This window comes from Lissotriton vulgaris, chromosome 4_1 (genome assembly GCF_964263255.1).
Source record: "Lissotriton vulgaris chromosome 4_1, aLisVul1.2, whole genome shotgun sequence".
In the NCBI taxonomy this organism is placed as follows: domain Eukaryota; kingdom Metazoa; phylum Chordata; class Amphibia; order Caudata; family Salamandridae; genus Lissotriton; species Lissotriton vulgaris.
This window is the reverse complement of record NC_141691.1, coordinates 1503887278-1503910536: the sequence shown is the minus strand read 5'-3', so window position 1 is coordinate 1503910536 and position 23259 is coordinate 1503887278. Positions and strand designations below refer to the sequence as shown.

The window sequence follows — 23259 nt, the reverse complement described above, 5'->3', positions numbered from 1 at the left end:
TGACTCACGACCCACACGAACAGGGTCTGACACACACTTTAGATCCCTCTAAATGCAGTTTTCCTTTTGCCGCCACTGCATTGAGAGCATAGTCTCTGTCATAACCACTCAGAATAAGCAATAGGGGGCAGTGGGGGATTTCTGGGACCGACCGATACCCCATTGAGCTATATGCCCTCTCAAAAACGAAGTAAGACAACAAAGTATAGGAGGTGGGGGATGGAGGGATGAGTTCTCTAGCAGGCTTGGCAAATAATTCCACAGGACTGTTTGAGTAGATTCCTGTATTCCAGTGATGCAGAACTTATTTCTCTATGACTGCCCCTCGAGATATTGATTTGTCTCCGGGGATCTTCTTCAAATCCTTCAACATTTGCGCTACGTGGTCCAGTTTCTTTCCTGGAATGCTCCATCTTCAAAGTCTCACAGGTGGTTTTCAACCTCTGCCACTGTCCCACACAACAGTGTGAGGGAGTGCACTTTCAGTGAGACTAAGTCAGTGTCCACCTTCTGGTCAGTTGATACACTCAGCAGAAGCAACTACACTCCACTCTCCACAGGATTGGTTGGCTAAATCCATGTATGGATAAACTAGTGAATTCCGACATACGAAAGGTATGCCATCAGAATTAAGGACGGATCAGGTCCTTGAGCAGGATCTTTTTTTCTATGCAGCCATCTTGAAGATCCCACTCTAGAGACCTGCTAAAGTCTCTTTTAGTTCCTGGTTCTTTCCTTTGGATTGAGCTGAGCCTGTAAGTAGCAACATTTCACCAACCAAGATACCAGGACTATGATGATTAATAAAGTCTTGCTTCTTTCTTCTAGCTCTGTCAATACTAGTTAACTTGCTGTTTCAAACCTTAAAAAAATATATTTTTAAAGGAATCAGAGATCGGGCGATAACAGAAGAAAATGAAAAAAAAGTGAGCTGTACACTCAACAGACTAATGAAGAAATTATCATATTATGATCCCAGTTGTCTCTGTATAAATTACATGGTACACTGGCTGAGCCAACCTAAGTTTCTCAGTCCCAATGGAGACCAGTCGCGGTGTTCTTCCTTGGGTGTCTCTGAATATGTAGAATCAACAGAATGTGGTGTCTGTCATTGTTCTCATCCTGCAGGCAGGTCATGTGTAAATGACCTCAGCTTCAGGAAGGGACGAATTTAATGCCTCGTTTCTGCAGCTGGTGACCTTCTTTAGTTGACCGTCTATTTTAATTAGTCGCTCTCATAATTCATCAGCAACGGTACATTTCACCCAATATCTGAAGACATTTTCCCATGTTAAAAATGTCTGCTTTTCCGTGTTTTGGTTTTTTGTATTAGTCCCACTGATTAATTTAGTAGTGAAGAAAGAGGTTTTGAAGTTTTATTAAGAAAAGGAATACTGGCAAAACACTTATAAAGTATTAACATGCAAACAGAAATCCATTTATTACAAATTTCCCAACCGGTTTTTACAAGTTTGATCATAATGTTCAAGCCTGTTTTGTAAGTAATTAGGAAGAGGAATAATGTGGTACGCTAGGTGACGAAGTTTAGACTACTGCTTTAATAAACGTATGCCACAGTTATGCGCCTTGACCTGTCGAACCAATGAGGAAGTCCTAGAGAAGTTTGAAGCCCCTCCACTAAATAGTTCTTAACACATAAGGCCTTATTAAGATCTTGGCGGATGGGATACTCCGTCACAATCATGACCGCCATATCACACGCTTAATGATATGCTATGGAAATTGTAACAGGCAGACGGGATATCCCTCATGTTTGTGGTACTCTCCCGTCCACCTTGATCATAATCAGGCCCCTGGTCTGAATTGCTTAATGGTTTTGCAGACGATTATTGTTTTAAAATCCTGGTGTAGGGAGATAATGAAGGCTAAATACTGGTATGTAGCTATTCCCCATGCTATCACAGTTAAGGGTACACATTAACTGTTTGTAGTTAGTATTGCCTTCTTTTAGTCTCTTGTTTACGCTAGTGCTTACTTTTGACTGCCAAATTCTTCTGTGTATTTAATGTGTTTCCTTAAGGCATTTCTTTAGGCAAAACGCTGTGTAATATGTGGCGCGGGGTACACAAAATAAATCTAGTTAAAGCAGTGCTTAATTTGAGCCAGTAGTTTGCTTTGCTCAGCACCAGCACTTAATCATTGTAACTGGTGCTTTTTATGAGCACCAGATAAGGACACATTCTTTTACAGAGAGATCAAGTGATTTTCCCAGAATCACAGGATGTTGAGCCGACGCCAGACTCTAACCTGATTCCCTAGCTCCAAAGTCAGCAGCTGTGGCAATTACACCACATACTCTCCCCACATACATGGTTAGTAGTTGGTTCTGTTTTAGGTGGCGCTAACAGTAGCAATGGGCTGGTGCAAGCAGCCTCCTGACCAGAACATGGCACTTATTATTTTTATTTTTGTTTTACAAATTGACCACTGAAGAAAAGACTTTCTACCCTAGTCAGTTTGATAATATTGAATTCACATGCGCACACATTGCACCTTTACATTTTTAATGGGCGGAACTCTTCATTTTGGTCAAGTGCAAAAGAGGCCGTATATGCGGCTTCCCGACTAAATACTACAATATTCAGACCTCTTTTTAGAAGTGAAGGTGGAGGGCCACCGTGCCCTCAGAAATATTGGAGAGACGTGATGGGGGAAAGAGTCTTAACCCAACAGACAAAAGACTGTGTGGGTAAATTTAATATGTGGCTTATATTTTTGTATCAGTACAGGAGGAATGTGCTGTTAAAGTCAAGTCTTGGGTGATTGGTGATTGGTGAGTGCCAGTGCTTAAGTGATGAGCAACAATATGCACCTAAGAGTGAAAACAGATTTTGTGGTTGTCTGCCAAATGGTTCTGTGGGAATAAAAAGTCTTTTGACAAGTGAATGTAAGAGGTCAATACACCATTATTTACTTTGATTACACATTAACATTTGAGCTCATCTGGATAACTCCTGTTGGCCCCAAGGTAGCCAGCTGATACTTTCAGGTAAAAGATTATCATTGTTGGATCAATGTGAGGATCTGGGTGTATTTATGATATGCCTGTGAGGCCTTATCATGCAGTACAGTTGCAAATCCTGTCCTGAGTCCCGTCAGGCTCTTTTAAAAACCTTAACCCTGGGTAGCTATGCGTCTGAGCAGCAAGGCTTTGCAAAGGAACAATGTGTAAAGCATTTTCTGCACCAAACGGCGGAATAAGAAAGTCACACAAGAGACAAAACAACAATTTATAAAAATAGAGCCTATTTATATGTATTTTTAGAGTCCTTGATGACCAATATCTACTGCAGGGTTCCGGGGATATAAAGCATTTCAACTGTAAACAAGCATAGCATGTCAAAACATTGTAAACTTTTGATAAGTTTGTAAGAGTTTGTGACACTGAGTTTGGAGACTCCAGCTTGGGTTGGGTGACCAAATCAGACAGGATGGAGGTCTATGACTCCTAAAAAGAATCTTTGGACAATTACCTGGCCACCAGAGTATTTTTAGAGAGAGTTGCAAACTTTACAGGACAATTGCCTTTGACTTCTATGGAGTAGTCCTGATACTGAGGGATGCAGGATTAAAGATGCTTAATGGATGCTCCAGACACCGTGCATTCCACAGGAAGAAGTATGGTTGAGTTCTCGGTCCAGAAGTGAATGGTGGCTACTTGGCCGTGGATCTCGGCGTCCCATAAAGTACTCTTTGCAGGGGTCAAAGGGCTGCCAATGCAAACCTTTCGTTCTTTTAACACAGCGGTCATGGTGCAAATCTTTAGTGGGGGTAGGTGTCTGTTGCAGGGGGGACTTCCCCAGGATTGCGGGACCCCATTCTGGGCACTTTGCAACACGGTCGGCTGAAGAAGGGAACCCAAGAAATGGGGCTTCTACCCCTGGGGCTCTGTCCCGTGGCCTGGTCAGAGATTCTAAACCCAAATAAGGAGGGGTGACCTGGCTGACCCTCAAGGACCTCACCCCATGCACTTTGTCTCACAGCAGGCTGGCAAAAGGAGCCCAGGGCTAGGGACTTCCAACCCAGTGCCCGCTGGGGCTGTGATCCAGGGACCTGTCAGAGCTTCTGAACACAGACAAGCAGGGGAGACTTCTCTGTGCCTGCATAACCCCATCCTATGCACTTCGTGACACAGCGGGCTGCAGAAGGGAGCCGAGGACTTGGGGCTTCTACCCCATGCCCACTGGGGCTCTGTCCTGGAGCCCTGTTACTGAACCTGGACAAGCAAGGGAGGGCTCCCCAGACCGGTCAGTCACTTCAACAAGACTCTCAGACACAGTGGGTAAGGGAACGGAGCCCAGGGCTGGTTTCTTCTACCCTAGGGCCTTAGGGGCCCAGTCAAAGCATTTAAAGCCAAACAAGCAGTGGAAACCTCCCTGGGCCTGCTGGATTCTGTTGCTGGCACTTTTCGAGACGGTGGGTCAGAGAAGAGATCATAGGGTTCGGGGCTTCCACCCTGGGCCATACGGGGCTCTGACCTGGGGTCTGGTATGGGTTTCTTATACTGGGCACGCAGTGAAGGCCTCCCCATTCCTACATGTGCCCATCCCGGGCACCTTGCAACACCAAAATCAGGTCCCCAGGTGCCTCACGCTGTGCCTTCCTGAACAGTGCCCATTCACACCAAGTGACAGAGGGGTACCTTTCAGAAAATATATCCGGCCTCCTGGGCCCTGAAGGGGACTCAAGCTTCGAATGAACCTTCATTCGGATTTCCAAGGCAGCTTGGGAATCTGAACAGTGAGTCACCTGAAGGGAATTACGTGTTTGGTATTTTAAGCACAAAACACCACCAGTGACTTTGTCATGGCTCATTTTGCACCAGCCATGTAGGGGTGGTAAAGTACCCCTAATTTGAATTTCGCGCAGGCCTAGGTGTAGCATGAGACATTGGTAAGTTGAGGACATCTGTGCCCTCCTTCAAGTCCCAAAGGAAGACAAAAGAAGCAGCACCAACTGGTGTAATAGATAAATGTGTTGAGGGAAAAGGCATAGATGCCTGGCCTCATGCAACACTGTAACGGATTCAGGTTTGGGATTACTTTCAGGAAAAGTTAAAGAAGACGAGTCCATAACCTGCTGTATACACGCATACACACAACCGAAAATCACGGCCCTTGAATAGCGTTTTCAAATTGTATTTTGTTATTGGTTGAATATAAGTGGTACAGCCTTAGCACACACATCTAGTGGGATATGTGAAGTAGATTAATCACACCACACTCAAACTAGCCTACCTGCTTCATCATCACTTTTTATTCTCAGTAGGAAAGGCGCAATGAGTGGAAATAGTACACATAAAGGTGTTATTTTGGCATGTAAAGAGTAATGTCTTTAACTGAGGATTCAGCAGCAATCAGCTTGACTCAGTACAGTCATTTTAGGCGCCATTTCACTTAGTCTCCGTAATCAGACTGATGAAAAAAAAATAGAACTACTTTCACAGATAGTACAGCTGGACACTAGGACTTGAAAAAAGGCCTACTCATTCACCAAGACGGAGTACTTAACACGCGCCTGCAATTATGCGCAGTGAATGGCACTGTTGAGGGCCTTGGACGCTGATATGCGAGTGTTATGAAACACAATATAGAAATGTAGTCCGCCGTAGCAGGTAATACTCACTATTAAAGGCCCACTCCAGCGTTAAGCAAGGGAGCGGTCCTTTAATGACTGGAATGGCCCAGCTACGGCGGGCTGTAAAGCTAATACAACATTCTGCCTAATCAGAGCAGAATGTTCTAATTAGTCAAACAAGGGCCTCACTGAGACCACAGTTGGGCGGTGAATCTTCTACAGCAAACAGCTGTGCGCAGGGCCAAGGCTGTTGGCTTTTGAACATTTACAGCGAGAGCTATGAAAAGGGACGGAAGTCAGCCCCTAGTACTCCACGGCCTGGCGAAGCCCGGGAGACACTGGAGCTGCGCAGCATTGTCCTTCCGTCCTTCCGATGCCCCAGTGACTGAGATAGGGAGGCGTGAGGGGGAAGTCTCCGGTGTGTCCTGCGGCACAGCCTCTGCCTTTCCCCTGCCCACTCCATGTATTTTGAAAAGGCAGGGTAAGAGAAAGGCCGAGGCTGTTTACTAGTACTTTGAAATGTTAAGTGCAGCGGGCCTATACCAGTTCATATATGCCGCTGCGGCTCCATTGTCTTCAGTGGAGCTCTCAAAATTCCAAGGTTGTAATAGGTCTTCCACCATTCACAGCTGGCCGCAGGTTGACTGGCTGCCCATTCTCTGTATGATGTGCCTTATCCGCTGGTGCATGTGGGCAGATTCACCTGAGAGAGGCCGGTAAAGCAGCTAGAGTAGAAGGCAATAAATGAAGGAAGCCAACTCCATTAAAATGTTTCAAATTAATATTAACCGTTGAAAATAAAAGTTCTTCTTTAACTGTCTAAAATCCAAAGTACCTGTGAAGGGCATATTATATTTTGATACACCATAAACATGGGTTTAGAAACAAGTCGCTTGCAAGCTTTAAACAGTCTAATTATGCAAATGTGCACAGTTGCTTTCTGCTCTGTATTTTGTTTCAGATTTGTACGTTTTTTGTTGATTTGCAAAAAAATTTCTGTCCTATAAAGGGCTTAACTTCATCTTGTTTTTTTTTTTTGCATTTTGCATATGTCCTTGTTTGTGTATTCTTTCCATATTGGTAATAGTTTGATAGTTTTGTAATGAGTGGTCATTATTCTTATGCCCAGATTTTTCGATACACACAATCGTTGGCAGTATGCATGCAAGGTTTAGAAAAATCTGCGTCATTGTCTTTACTTTTTTGTTTACAAATCTAATTACGAAATAACGTTATTAGCCTGCCCTTTTCGTCCGCCTTTAGCGTTTAACCTGATAACAAGCATTATACTCAGTGTCCCTTATTGGGGTAGGCATGTTGAAGCAGTGCATAGCTCACGGCCTTCAGCACAGAGGATGTTCGGCTCGACGCTTTCGGTAATGTGTTTTGACACTCGGATTGAAATTGGTGAGCTTGGTGCATCATGCTGTTATAATTGTCCGATACTGACGTCAAAATTCAACAATTATAAAACTGGAAATGGAAGCAGTTTCCAGGGTTTTTGGTGAGAATCCTGTTCTTATTAGTGAATGTCTAACACTGTCTTTCCTAAAATATTCTTTTATGCAAATTGACCTGACATTTTAGGCCTGCACATTTGATCTTCCCAGTTTTGTTAATGACATTTTATTGTTCTGTGTAATACTTTGTTTTTTTTAAGAATGTGCAGGAAATTATTATGACTTTTAACGCACTTGCTAGCTTAACATATGCAGCCAAAAAATCCTGCTTCGTTTTTCCGTTCATGTATATCTTAAAGCACACAATTGCACTCGTTCAAGTTGCTTGTTGTATCAAATGCAATTATCTTTTCTATGGAAATGTCACACACAGTCCCGTGAAGACACTACAGTATGTATAGTTTGCAGTGTCTGTGAGTGAAGTGAATCTAAACGAGCAGGATGGGTGTGTGCACTCTCTTATGACACCACACTGCTAAATCTTGAACAGTCTCGGTATCTAAAAACTTTTTCATGTTACTTAAGTATTGGGAAAGGTTCCGTCACATATTATAATTTACTAATTGGGGTGCTAACAACATTCCTGGTTTATGAAGAACTGTGTGTGGCAAGATGTTTGTGTACCAACTACTAAAATACAGTCTGCTTTGTATGTATTGACCTAGAGCAGTATGTGTTTTCACTGATGTCTCAAAATCCATTTTAAGCGTCCACTATTTTGACAATATATTTTCTTCATGTGTTTCAGATGTCTCAGAGCATGTCATCCGTGTCTTCTAGACATTCAGAAAAAATTGCCATTCGCGAGTAAGTACTGGGATTTCCTGTTCGTTCATTTGCAAAAAAGTGCCGATACACACACCTTGTGAAGTGAATGTGTGCTCTGCTGATTTTCCAGTTGAAGGGTTTTCTTGTAGCTGTAATCTTGAGAAAAAGAAAAAAAAAACATGTCCTGAAATATTAAAATGTGATTTGTTAAAAACTTATGATTAAAAGATTCTTCCAGATTTACTAAAAATTTAGTGTTGAGTCTCTACAAGGTGTGTATTACCACCATTTTATGGGAAGGTGGTTTCCGAATTAAAAACCTTGCATTATGGCTTCCACCTTTAATGTTTTATGATAACCTGGCTCACATGAAACCTGCAGATTCTTTCATTTGTATCCTTGGAAAATTATCTTGATTTTTTTTAAATGATTTCCATTTTCTTTTGTGGTTCTCTGTGGAATGCATTATTAAAAGCTATGTTTTGTTTTATAGCGTTCTGTTAAGTTATCTACACATTACAGTCTACGCTTCAAGTCCGACAATGTGATTTTAACTGTTTTCACAATCAGCCCTCTCTCGCAAGCAACCTGTGCAGAGACCCATTGATCAATTCTCAAGGAGCTGCTTTAGAGCAAAGCATCACTTGTTGCCAAGGGCCGACACCGACCTCCCTAGTCCCTGCTTTATTATGCAGGATTAAAAGAGGTTCTTTGAGTTTAGCACTAAGGGCAGAATTTAGGAATCAGTGGTAAAGCATGTAAAATAATACACATATACGAAAAATAAAAACGTGCACAGTGGCAGGGAGAGCCTGTGAAATGGCTTGGCACTGTGGCAGAGTTTAATGAGCTGGAACCTATCTGTTTGGTTCGGTAACGTCTGTTCGGTGTACATCATAGGAATCACCACAACCTTTCTACCCTAAGGAAGTGCATTAAATGGATTTGAAAATTCTGATATTGAAGAGTGTGCTGCCTTTATTTAACAAGTGTCAGCAAAGCAAATAGGTCTCACCTTTGTGACCTATTGGCTTTGCCAGTAATTTTTAGCCACGCTGTATCTACAATGCTGTGCAGTGTGGCTAAAATTAAACAAGGATTGGCATAGCCAATACGTCGCGCCTTTGGGACCTTATAAGTGTTTAGCCATGCAACACTTGATGTTGTTGTGCATTCCACGTAGACCCTGCATATATCTTTGAGAGAGGTAGAGAGAGAGAAGTAGAGAGAGGTAAAGAGAGGTAGTGAGAGAGGTTGCGAGAGGTAGAGAGAGGAAGAGGTAGCGAGAGGAAGAGCGAGGTAGAGAGAGAGGTGCCGTGAAGTGCGATTACAATTTTATTTTTAAAATTCCATTGGAATTTTTTCTCCAAGAAGGAATACCCTATGCTTGTTGTCACTAGTACACTTTATTAGTTGTCATTACTCTGTTTTCTCCTTTGCAGATACTTAGTTAGTCATTTTATCCTTTGACCCATTTCTCCTCTTTGTTGGTGTAACTGGTATGGTAGGGGTGGTAGCAATGTATGGTCATTAAACATCCCCTAGGACCCTCTTTTCCCTGTTGTCTTCTTGTAGGATTAGCTTCTTGCAAGGAAGAATGCTGGTCAAAGCTAGGCCGACAAGTGAAAGTGCGGAATTCATTTGGACACTGTCCCAAGATCACACTGAAAGTGAAAGGGTGCCCCATACCTTTTATCATGGACAGTGGCATTTCAATAAACATTATGCCATTGGAAAAGTACAAGGAACTGTCTCCAGTGCCCTGTTTCACTGCGTCAACAACCAAAGAGGATCCGTGGGCTGTTTTGACACCACTGAAAAGTCAAGGTTCATTCTTAGCACCTGTGAAGCATAAAAATTCAAAAATACAAGCTCCAATTCATGTCTTGCCAGGCACTTCATTGACCGCATGTTTACTCAGTTTCATTACTGCTGTTGACATGGGGCAGATTTCTGTAAACTGGAATGTCCGTGTCTATCATGAGATAGTGAATCAGTTTCCATCTTTGTTTCATGGACTCGGAAAACTTAAGTACATGAAAGTGCAACTTCACATAAATGAGGACATCTGTCCTGTAGCTCAAAAACATCATCGAATTGCGTTCCATTTACAAGAGGTTGTTGAGAAATAACTTGATACACTATTAAAGGATGATATGATTTAGCGATCCACTGGTCCAGCTCCATGGGTATCAACCATTGTGCTAGTGCTGAAAAGGGACAGTGGAGGAGCTGTGCGCATCTGCGTTGATATGCAGCAAGCAAACAAGGAGATCGAAAGAGAACGACACCCAGTCCACACATTGCTGACATGATTACGCAGCTGAATGGGGCTAAAGTCTTTTTCCGCCTTGATTTGAACAAAGGGTATATCACAAGCTTGAACTGGAAAAGGACTGCAGGTATATTACTAACTTTTCAACTCATGTTGGTATGTTTTGAAAAAAAAGTCTACGTTTTGGAGTGTCATTAGCTGCCAAACTTTTTCAGGATGTCATTTGTTGCACAATAAAGCCAGACATAAATGCTTTTAATTACAGTGCTGACATGTTCATTTTTGGGGCCAGATGAAAGGAACATGATACAGCGCTTACGCAAGTGTGTTGTATACTTGCAGATGCAGGTCTCACTTTAAATGCTGCAAAGTGTGAGTTTCCTCACGGGTGAGTAGTCGCGCTTTAACAAACTCCTGATTGATTGATTGAAGCTCAAGTTCTTTGGTCATATTTTTCCTGATGTGGGAATGACTCCAGATCCAAATAAAGCGCCTTAACAAAACGAAATGTGCAATTTACATCGTCAAGTGAATGTGAACAAAGCTTCAAGAAAATCAAGCATGCAGTTGATAACGAAACTGAAATGGCATACTTTGATCTGAAATTGCAAACCGAGGTTGTTGTTCATGCAAGCCCCGTGGGGTTGGGTGCCATCCTTGCCCAGCAGATAGGACATTCCAATGCCCCAAGAGACAGTATGGCTTATGCTAGTCGAAGTTTGTCAACGGCAGAACATGCTTATTCACAACCCAAAAAAGAAAGCCTAGCTGTAGTGTGGGATTGTGAGCATTTTCATGTGTTCCTGTATTTAAAACACTTCACAGTTGCCATTGACCACAAAGCATTGCTTACCATTTTCGGCAATCCTAAAGCCAACATTTCCCCTTGGATTGAGAGGTGGGGGTTGCAATTGCATTACACAATTATTCATCGTCCAGGAAAAGATCGAAACCCTGCTGACTACTCCTCATGTGTACCAATACAGTGCCATGGCACTACTTCTAAAGCGGTTGATGCCTATGTTAACTTCATTGTGAAGTCCAGTACCCCAGCTGCCATATTGGTAGAACAAATCATTGCTGCCATGAGTACTAACTGGAGTTTGCTAATACTCAAAGACATTATTAAACATCAGTGGTGGCGAAAGCATACACAGCCTCTTCATGATGACATTGAATACCAGAAATTCAAAAATGTTCAAGAAGAACTTTGTTACCCTAAAGGCATTATTTTGCAAAGCTCAAGAATCATCATACCAGAGAATTTAAGACCGGGGTCTCTAATCTCTTCTGTATTAAGAGCTACTTATGTTCGATAAAAATCTTCCTGAGCTACTATTATTATTAGTGTTGTAATAATGACCACATCAGACAAGATTACATTGGTGACAACGCCATTTAAGACGATCAGCAGTGATCACCTTAATGTATCAGTAAGGTTACCAGCATTAATGTTAATACATACCAGTCATTGTGTAATGCCCCTCACACCAATAAATTGTTTCCCCCAACGCCAAATGATTTATCACTTGAATATGAGCTTTAAACACACACATGGATATATATAGCATATGTGCATGCTGAAGACTATATCGGCCTTGACATGACACAGTTAACCTTCCCCAACTCAGTTGTTTGAATGGTTGTATAGGAAATTCCATTGAAATTCAGCTATTTTTCTCCAAATATCAACTTGCGATTCTTGAAAATACACACATTTTCATCTCAAACTCACGCTTTTCAATGTTGGTATATAACTACTAATTCAATCAAGCAAAAGCTTGTAATTCAGTAAGCCGGGTTGCATACTGGAGAGATACTTAGAGGTAGCTGGAGAATTACCAGTAGCTCATGAGCTACCCGTTGGAGAAGCCTGGTCTAAGACAACAAGTTACTGAACTGGCACATGATGGACACGTGGTGTCGTTGCTACGAAACAAGCTTTACGAGACCGAGTGTGGTTCTCTCGTTTCGATGAAAGAGTTGAAAAAGAGCTAAAGGCTTGTAATTTGTGCAACTGTCTGTCATCTAAGACAACCTCACATCCGTTGAACATGCCCGATCTCTCAAGGCATGTATATAAGAAAATTACAATTGATTTCTTTGGACCCCTTGACAATGGACATCATCTACTAGTAATTGTTGATGAATTTCCCGGTTTTCCCCTGGTGGAAGATCTGTTGTCAACTACTCATGACAGGGTAATTGAGAGGCTAGAAAGTATTTTTGCAACATGGAAAGTTCCTTCAATTTTGAAATCTAACAATGGCCCACCTTTCAATAGTAAAGGTTTTAAAGATTTTCTCACTTATTTGAATGCCAAGCAACAGAAAAGCACACCTCTCTGATCACAGGCAAATGGTGTGGTTGAGAGATTTAGGAGCACCCTGAAGAAGACCGCTCAGTATGCTGCGCTTGAAAAGCTTGAACGCAGTTCTTCAGTCTACACTCCGTGCATACTGTTCAACTCTCCATTCTGCTACGGGTGAGAGCCTTAATGTTTGGGAGAGCCATACTAACCAAATTTCCACAATGGATCACTGAGAGTTCTATTGACATTGATAAACTTCGAATGACTGATTTGTCCCTGAAACACAAAATGAAAACCTATACGAACAGATGCTGCTGTGTTTGAAGCACTGTGTTCAACAGTGGAGACCAAGTCATCTTCGGGGAGAAACAGAAACACAAGTCTGATGCTCCTATTGTTGCTGACCCACTGAGAGTTGTAACTAGTAAAGGACACAAGGTAACTTGCTCACCGTCCTGGAGGACTGACTCCTGAAAGTCAGGTCTCCAGAGATGCTGTTGCACTAATTGCAGTTGAGAGCATCTTTACAGTTTGATCTGGGTGTTTTGATATTTGCACCCAAAACTCCACCGGGGGCCCCCTCATTTCTGCTGTTCATTGGGTAGTACTTGATAGTTCATCTCTCCGATCTTTCCCGCCTTCTCAGATGACTCGGGACATTCAGTATTTAATTTTGTTGTTTTGAGAATTTGCCCAGGTTCCAGTCTTATTGGTCATGTTCCTGCTAGCTCTGCTGGCTTTTTGTATCCTCCTGGTCATGTATGCATGTGTGCACAAGAGGGCTTTCCAGTGGCGCCTTTGCAGACAGTAATTCCTTCTTGGGAAGACGTGTTGGATATCATCACAGTCTTTCCGTACACTGCCGCAGATTCAGTCTGGTTGAGTGTGTAGCAGAACTTGAGGTGCTTTACCAGCCCCCATTGCCTGTGGCGATGGTGGTATTGAATGTTTTCCTCAGCCTGAATTATCCATTCCTGCTCTTCCCGTTGCAGGAAGATCTCATAGGAAGTTGTGACATAAACAGGGTTCCTTGCTTTTGTCTCAGATACCAATGACTCATGTCCTCCCTTTTGCTTAATTTCCTGTCCACCTCCAACATGTTGATAGTGCGTGTAGTAAGTGATCCATTTTAGATCCCACCAATTAAATTGCTCATATGCTGTCTCCTTATGAGACATATTATTAGCTCACAGTGGGCTTACAGTCTGCCCATTGCTTGCCATTGTTTAGCTTTAGTGTCACTTAATTTTGCTTGCTTCGTATTTGTTAGTATATGTGCACTTTCCTAACTCTTCTTGTGGTTGTCCCTCCCTTGCAGCATGGAAGCATTACTGGTGTCCCGCTGCTCCGTTTTCATTCATCACTGTTTAGGTCGTGCCTAGGAAGCGCATGCGTCGTCTCTTGGCATGTTGTTATGTGCTCTGGGGGCTTTCACCTCACCCACTGCCTTTCATTGGTTCCTAATTCTGCCTTTCAAAATTTCCACCTTTTGGCTGTTTTGTTCCGCCCTGGAGACTGACCCTGTTACTGGATCAGTTCCCTTCTGGCCATTTATGTTGGTTGGGGCACTACTTTTTCTTTGGATGTTTTCCCACCACATTCCACTCGTCGCTGCTTGTTTTCTATTTTTTATTTTAAATGTTATTGGTGCGCCTTTCATTGTGAAGTAGGTTCCATCCAACGCATCTCTTTCTGAGCTTCTTACACCGTGCTGTTAAGGGGGGAGATTCACAACCAGCTGGAGCAGGGTTTCAGAAGGCTGCTGTCCTTGTTTCTTTCTCTTCTAATTTGCAAGCATAATATCAATCTCCCATTACAGCTTTGTAGCAAGATTAAACTTCTAGTTGAAATCTTCCCAATAAAAACGTTCTTTAAAGTTCAATAGACTTAAATAGTGCAATAGAAAAATTCACAAAGGAGAAAAAAGTTAAACATGCTCACCTCTTTGGAAAGAGTACAAATAGAAACGTAATGGTGGGATCAGCAAAGTTGTTTAGAAATACGAAAGCACTTCCACTGGTCTGGGTGCTCCTGCTTTAATTTTCCTGGGACTGCCACTGTGACGCTTTTGCTAAATACACCCTTTCATGAGAGGACACAATAGTTTAGTTTTCCGATAGGTTAACCAATTGCCACGTGTTAACTTGTAGTCTCCCTTTCTTTGCTGTGGTGGGACAAAAAAGAGGCTGAGTAATGAAATCGTATTTGTGATTTCATGCCAGCCCTCTGTGCTGTCAAGTGTGCATGTGTTTTAAATCATGTAAAAATGCCTTTTTTCTTCAAATACCCAACACTGACGAATACAGCAGACATTCACACTGCAAGCACCCTGCTCACTACAAACTCACAAAGACACAGCAAATCTTCTACTCAGCTGGCACTCAACCAAGCCCATCTCATCCTGAACTCAGTCAAACCTCTCACACTACACTCACATAGGCATACCTCCCTCCCTGCAATCACATAGGCAAAGCTAGCCACACAGTTCCACGCCACACAATTCAATGCCACACAATTCAACTTCACACAGTTCCAGTCCACACCACATAATTTGATACAAAACCACAGAATACAGCTCAACAACACAATTACACAACACACTACATACATCCAGTCCACACCACACACTTCCAGCCTACACCACACACTTCCACATCATACCACAAAATTCAGCAGCACACCACACAATAAAGCTCCACTACATACCACTCCAAAACGCATAATACCATTCCACATAATTACACACCATAACACAAAATGCTGCTCTACATAATTTCAGTTCCATCAGTACCACATCATTTCTATCCATGTAATTCACCAGCACACCATGCCACATAATTCCACTATACAAATCCCTTCCACACCACACAATTCCACTCCTCACAGTTCCGCACCTAATCAAATCCAGCCGGCATAACTCTACTACATACCACACGCATAAACTCCATAACACACAAGTAAAGCTATTTTCCATTTACAATGCCAATAGCTCTAACTCAGACAAATGCAAGAACTATTGCATTTCCAATGCTTGTTTCTTTTTGCTACACAGACGTGCATTTTTACTGATTAAACTATATAGCACACAAACGATATATGGAAATCAAGTTTAAGCACATATTTATCATTTGAACATCAAGTGTCTCGATTTATTTTGACCTTATTAAAATCTCCATCACTTTTCAGAATAACCAAATTGTGCTTTATTTGTGCTTTCCTAATTGCTGATATTTTGAAACCTGTAAAGTTTACAGGCATTTAAATGTTGGTGTGAATTACATCGTACAGCTTTTCTTTTTACTTCCTGTGCCCTCAGCAAGCTGTCACTTAGGTCACTTTTACAAAATCCTCTCACTTTTTAGTCAAAGAAAGAAAAGTAAACGAACGCCAGCTTCCTTTGTAAAAAGAATAAGCAACAGAGATGCCCTGGCGTTTGACCTTTGCAGTTGAACGCAAGGCAAATAGGACCAGATAAACAGAAAATGTAAAGGCATCTTTATTGCTCTTTCACCTTCAGAACTTCAGCATGTTTTTGGGGGGGAAGCTGCGGCATCCCCACACCGTTTATTCCAGTGCCTGATTCTCTGTAGTGTCTCTTGCCCTTCTAGTCCTACAGCAACACTTCCTGCAGACCGCTCTCCATCCTTCCCATCTAGCTCAAGAGGTCATGACAGCAGCGTAGACCTAGAGAAAAGGAAGTTAATGGAGAGGAAAGCTAGCAGGGCTGCAGGGTATCGTGGCCTGCACAGGTATGTGCATAAGCTCAGTCCTCTCAATGAGTTTTTCTGAGCTGATAGCCTGCGATCTCTTCCCTGCTAGACTAAACTTAGCCGAGGTCCTCCTGCTTCGGTTTCTGTACTTTGTGCAGTGAGTGGGGTGTATAGGACAAACAATAGAAGAGTAGCCAATGTAAGTAACGTACCTTTTCCAGCTCTTGATACGAACATTATCTGTTTGCTGGTCAGGTCAGGGTGAGAAAGTGGACTTTAACGGATTTGCACCCCGTGACATGAAAAACAAACTTGGTGGAGCAAGTTTTTGTGATGTGAGTAAGAAGACAGTGACCTCTAACCGCAGTCAGGTAATGAAAGCCAGATATAAACGGATCGTAGTAAGCTACTCTCATTCCTAGTCCCCTGTGTCACTGCACCTGGTGCAATAATTTATTCTCGGATTAAAACATGTTTTTAAGTCCGAACAAATCGATGTGGTGTTCTGGGACTTTCTGCCTACTCCAGTCATTATTTGTAAAAACTGTCAAATGTGCTCAGTAACTTTTTTGTTTCTTTGTCTCCCATCTTGTACGGCTCTGATGAAGTGAGCGCATCACTCCTAGTTCCAGATTGTTTCATTGGCAGTCAATTCAACAAGCTTTGAAGTCGGGTTCTTGTTTCTATCTAATATAATAATTGGCATAGCCCTTTGCAAACCTTCCATCACGGTGCCTAACATGCTGGAAACGTCTTCCCTCTAAATCTTTTTCAAGGGAGGACTTGTTGATTGCAAGAAGTCGTCTGTGCAACATCTTTTGATTTGAAGACTCCTTTGGGGAGTCTTTGAAAATGTTTTTTGCTCTCATTACGGACCTGCATAGTTGCATGAATTGCTTAAGCCAGAAAATATCACTCTATATACTTTCATGTTCTTTTTTGGCAAAATATCCACGTTTGTAATGCATTTCAGCAATTCGTTTATAGGACTTGGGTAGGCTTAGACTAGAGTTTGGGGTAGCGGAGTTCTCATATAAATTGACATAGTGCCTGCCCCTCCTCCCACCAAACTCAGAGGACCCCCCCTGACTTGGAATTGGAGCAATCGCCAGGTTTGAGGCCATAGCTGTCCAGGTCATTACCTCCTCGTCAGACCTCCCCGTCACTGTCCAAACCACATGAGCATAGCTCCTCCCCCACCGAACTCACAGGACCCCCTGACTTGGAAGTGGAGCAACCGCCAGGTTTGTGGCCTTGGCTGTCCAGGTCATTACCTCCTCGTCAGACCTCCCCGTCACTGTCCAAACCACATGAGCATAGCTCCTCCCCCCACTGAACTCTCAGGATCCCCCCTGACTTGGAAGTGGAGCAACCGCCAGGTTTGAGGCCTTGGCTGTCCAGGTCATTACTCCTCGTCAGACTCCCTGTCACTGTCCAAACCACATGAGCATAGCTCCCCCCCTCCCCCCCCCCCCCCCCCACTGAACTCCGAGGACCCCCTGACTTGGAATTGGAGCAATCGCCAGGTTTGAGGCCATAGCTGTCCAGGTCATTACCTCCTCGTCAGACCTCCCCGTCACTGTCCAAACCACATGAGCATAGCTCCTCCCCCACCGAACTCACAGGACCCCCTGACTTGGAAGTGGAGCAACCGCCAGGTTTGAGGCCTTGGCTGTCCAGGTCATTACCTCCTCGTCAGACCTCCCCGTAACTGTCCAAACCACATGAGCATAGCTCCCCCCCCACTGAACTCACAGGATCCCCCTGACTCGGAAGTGGAGCAACCGCCAGGTTTGAGGCCTTGGCTGTCCAGGTCATTACCTCCTCGTCAGACCTCCCTGTCACTGTCCAAACCACATGAGCATAGCTCCCCCCCCCCCCCACTGAACTCCGAGGACCCCCTGACTTGGAATTGGAGCAATCGCCAGGTTTGAGGCCATAGCTGTCCAGGTCATTACCTCCTCGTCAGACCTCCCCGTCACTGTCCAAACCACATGAGCATAGCTCCTCCCCCACCGAACTCACAGGACCCCCTGACTTGGAAGTGGAGCAACCGCCAGGTTTGAGGCCTTGGCTGTCCAGGTCATTACCTCCTCGTCAGACCTCCCCGTCACTGTCCAAACCACATGAGCATAGCTCCTCCCCCCCACTGAACTCACAGGATCCCCCTGACTTGGAAGTGGAGCAACCGCCAGGTTTGAGGCCTTGGCTGTCCAGGTCATTACCTCTTCGTCAGACCTCCCAGTCACTGTCCAAACCACATGAGCATAGCTCCTCCCCCCCACTGAACTCAGAGAAGCCCCCTGACTTGGAAGTGGAGCAACCGCCAGATTTGAGGCCCTAGCTGTCGAGGTCATTTGAGACCGTATGCCGGCAGCCGGCATACGGGTCTCAAATGCCGGCAGCCAAACCCGCGCCAGATCTCAGTGTTCATAGCCCCATCTAGTAAGGATGGCGCTACACTCACTTCTTGCCTGAACTGCCATGCTGTTACATTGACAGGATGTCACAGGCCCCGATTTATTCGTTTGAGAGCAAGCAGCGAGACTCTACTATTGAGAATACGATAACGTTGATTGTCTGTAAATCTCGTTATGTGGGACATTGTCCACATTTAATTTTTGTATGAAATAGCTGACGTCCTATGAGTTCAGGCGGGTTTGGGCACGTAGCAGTGTCTGAGTATCCGTGTTCCTTAATTAACGTTGATTTTGTTTTCTTTCAGCTTCCAGGTTGGTGATCTCGTGCTCATTATCTTGGATGAACGTCATGACAATTATGTGCTATTTACTGTTAGTCCAACCCTGTACTTCCTGCATTCGGAGTCTCTTGCTGTGCTGGATCTCAAACCAGGTGAGTGCGGTAAGTGTCGAGGCAATCTATTTTAATAAAATGTTGTTCTGTTAATGAATATTAAATGGTGATGGTGAATTGGAATACACTTTAGATATTGAGTTAAGTACATGCACGAGAAAGTTCAATTTAAAACGCTCTCAAAGTCCTTCACACATAAGTCTTTAAAGAGGAGCGCTTGTTGCCTAAACGTGCATCCATATAAAGATTCAGTGGCCCTATGTTATTTATAACATGTAGTACATAAGTCAGGTCCTGTTTTCAGGCTCTTAAAAATAGTTGTCAACTCAATAAAATAGATTTTCGCAAGGTTGAAAACCTGAAACCACATGGTCGAGATTCAAACCTGTGTTCTACACTGAGTTAGCTGTTATCTATGCGTTTCTGCTTATATACTGCGTCTTCTGCCCCCAACTTGGATATACGGTTCATTGCCACAGATCTTATGTGGAATATAAGCATTAGTGGTTTTAGTAGAATTGTGCCTTACTCAATTGTACTTCTCACACACAGTAAAACAAGCCAGTGATACTTAGCTGCCCCTTTCTACTGAGATCAAATATTCGCAGATTTTCTTAGTTGCTATTGTTTACACATGTATTGCAAAAGGCGCTGTAAAATGATGCACTTTACAGTTTCTATGGTTACGCCAACAGGAGTGCAATTGCGAACACTTTGTAAAACGATGTACCCGAACGCCTGTTTTATTGCACTTAACACACTTAAATAGATGTCAACCAAAGGGAATGTACCCAAAGCTTTAAAAACAGACCCTCGCGTCCACAATCGTTGATCAGTCTTGTGATTGGTAAAACAATCCAAGTCCTCTGTAAATGGCCTAAGGACGCAGTACATGTATGGCTGACTCCCCTGCCCCCATTCTAATCATTGACAGGACTGTACTGATATATTCTTTGTTTCAAAAGTTAACCTTCTCCTCTTAGGTCACTTACCCTATTTCAAAATTTTACTCGTGTACTTTGTTCAATATTTCTAAAAGCTTGTTCTTTTACCCATTCTGGTTAACAAAGGACTTTCCGAATTGTATTGGTATCCAGAGGTTTGATTGTTGTACTTTTGCATAACTGCTCCTCCCCCCCCCTTAATGTAGTACCCAGGTTGCATTGTGTGTGATGGAATAATACCAGGCCTGTATTAAAAACAGTCCATCCATGTGTTCTCTGCCTGCAAACACGTTATGGACTAGTGATGTGGCTAGAAAAATATTATGAGGTTGAGACCGGGCAAAGAGGTGCCCTTGACTATTAAGCAAGAGATCAAATCCATATGAAAAGAAAGGCAGGTAAGGGAGAAAGATAGACCTTTGTTGAGAATGTGGTAAATAGGCCTCACAAGAACGGGAGAGTATCAAGAATGATCAATGGCACAATAAATAAAATAAATAAACTAGATCTGAACTTCCAGGGCTGCTAACATGTCAACCAATGTAGGGCGGGGCTAACACTTCAAGCAATGAAGTGGAGCTATCCTTAAAACCCAATACCAGAAAGTAGAGTAATAACTTGTGCATTTAAAACATACTGGTCAAACCGGATACAAATGCAACAACTTGCCTTAATACATTTAGCAGTGTTTATCGGTTATTGACAGAGCTCTTTAAAAAAGGGAATGAGTGATATGAGAACTAAAAAGCAGCTATCACAGATCTTACTGTAAAGAACTTTCAAACGGATTTTTGCACAGCTATTGCAAGACTTTGGCCTTTTTTCCAATTCTGTGAAATGACAGTGAGCTTTTGGAATATATATTTAGTTCCATCTTTAGAAATCAGCTCCGGCCTGGCTGTTGCTCAAAGGTATGTTTTCAGTCTGTTCATCGGGACATTGCAACATATTCTTGTTCGAGGCTGCACACAGATACAGGTCTCAGAATATTGAGTTTAGTAGGTTAGTGCTCCTGAATTCCAGATGTGTGACTGACAAGTCATAGGTTTGATTCTTAATGCATCTTTCTTTCCTTCTGAGATTGACCAATTGAGTTTGCAAACCACTTGGCAATATTACCTGCTGTAAGTTTCTCTGGCCAGAATCTGTACTATCCCAAATCAATATTAAATAGTTGTTAACACAGCACCGTGAGACAGTTTCCTATGAGATGGCTGAGCCACATCTATGCACAAAGACAACAGACCTAAAGAACCGGCAAAAAATAGAGTTGCCTTGAAATAAGTTTGCTAACAATTGTGTTGATTTATGCAAAAGGCACACGTATTCCGTCAAGCTTCGTAGCATATAGAATGAGTGGCTGATGAGCAATGTCCTGCAAACATGCCCCCCCCCCCCCAAAAAAAAAGAAATGTAGGCTCTTTATAGCAGATGTAATGATAACAGCAACTGTGCTTTCAGTTGTGTTCTGAAGCCCCCAGCGCACACATTTTCAAATCCGTTAAAATATTGTTGATTTTAAATCCTGCGTGGGCAGTGTGTGTGCATTATAAAATGCAACTTTGTTGCAAACTTTAAAAAAAATCCTTTGAAAATAATGACTGTATTCTCGATATTAGTTGTTCCTCAATGTGTACACTAAGGACAGCAATGAACCCTGAATAGAGAACACAAACGAAACCACGCAGGCTACATGTTTACCAGTTTGTCATTGTAACACTGAAACAAGAGGTGCCCAAAGTAGTGTGTTCACTGTGGAATGCTTTTTGCCTTGGTGGCCTATTATACCCAACATGAGAGTTATGCTGACAGACCCAGACCTAGTTTGACAGCAGAATAATGTTTCATACGCGTTTTGCTGGCAAACTCCACTTGTTTGAAGCTGCAGCACACAGCTATACAATGTCTACGAAAGGGCAGTGCTGGCATACTTCCCCTGCATGGGCACTACCATGGAGAAAATACTACACAAGAAATAAGTAAAAGCAACTTCTACAGCTGTCTTACAATACCATCTTGAAACCGATCAAAGAGGTTTTTTCTTTATGCGGCAGAGGTATGCCTTTAGTAAGACGTACATTTTTTGTGCATGCTTCCAATAGCTGAGCTATATCTTAGTTTAGCCATAGGTCATGTGTTAGACACCTGAGCTATCCCTCAGATGACAGTGCTTCATTAGCAAAGGGTAAGAGTCAAAACCCACCATTTCTGTTGAATTGATTCTAATATTGCCACCAGCCATGCCTTTTGTGTCTGGATGCACACACTAAATATATTTAAAACATACATGCAAGATATCAGTTGAGTTGAGTTGTTACTTATAAAGTGCAACATACATCCTAAGGCACTTTGGTGCTTAACCAACAACAATTGGTGTTTTCCACAATGGGTACTGCATTTATGTCTTAGCATTTTATCTTGAGATTTTCTCACTTTTTTCTGATGAAATCGGTCAGGAGAAATTTGCAGAGAGTGGTAATCGGTGACAACTCAAAATTCTAATCTGGTAGAATGCACCCCAAATACCTTTTTGTCAATACTTTTTTCTTGCATGGTCCATCAAACATATTGTGCAATGGTAGGGGAAGAGACCTCCCTAAACGGTTTCAGAAGGGCAGTGTGCATTTGCCGCTCCCCATAGGGGCCAAGATCCTCTGTCAGAGCCTTATACGGCTTGATACAGCATACCACACATTGTCTCAGGGAATCTTGAAAAGCCGGATAAAAAATGAAACCGGAGTTACATTTTGTTCGTCTGGAAACATGAAAAGTGACCCCACCCTGGGTAAAAGTCTGCCCTTTTATATCTAGGGCTGAAACATCAGAGATTCTCCAACATGAGATGAGGCACAAACAAAGTATCCAACTTTGCTGACAGTTGTGTCTGTGAGAGGTACTTTTGTTAGGCCAGGAGGTGAAAAGGGTCAAGAACATATTAAAGTCCTAGTGCACCGAGTATCTAGGCTCTGGAAGTAGGGACAGACTGATGCCCCTGACTAACCTCCAGACCAGGGGATGCTCCCCTACAGGGGGACCTGCCACCACAGCATGTCCTGCTGGAATTGCTAACCAAGGGGTATTGATCGATCTTTAGGCCATTTCCTTCAAGGCCAGGATGGCCAAAAATTTAGGATGGGGACAAAATCTGTCCCCAAACGATTCAAATTCCGTTGCAGGGCCAAATCCAACTGTTTGCTCCTGACTGTACCGTCAACCCATGCCCTAGCAAGGAGGTCTGCAGTGCTTCACAAATGTCTTGGCATTTGCCAACAACCCTTGTAATCCTACACACCATAAGTTGGAGGGTGCCGTTCATCACCAGATGATGGGTATTCCCTCTTGGATCACTGAGGAGAGATGGATCTTGGGGTAGACAGAT

At 43.0% G+C, this 23259-nt stretch overlaps 1 protein-coding gene across 7 annotated transcripts in view; it reads left to right on the top strand.

Moving 5' to 3' along the window:
• The window catches only part of RB1CC1 (RB1 inducible coiled-coil 1), a 544646-nt gene that overhangs the window by 499581 nt on the left and 21806 nt on the right, over positions 1-23259 (top strand). For 4 of the 7 annotated variants that reach the window (XM_086965743.1, XM_086965746.1, XM_086965744.1 and 1 more), the window contains 2 exons: positions 7807-7865; positions 18848-18984. In XM_086965743.1, coding sequence (XP_086821869.1) covers positions 7807-7865; positions 18848-18984 — 196 coding nt within the window. The remainder of the gene's footprint in view (positions 1-7806; positions 7866-18847; positions 18985-23259) is intronic. The other 3 variants (XM_086965748.1, XM_086965750.1, XM_086965749.1) reach the window with 1 other exon arrangement.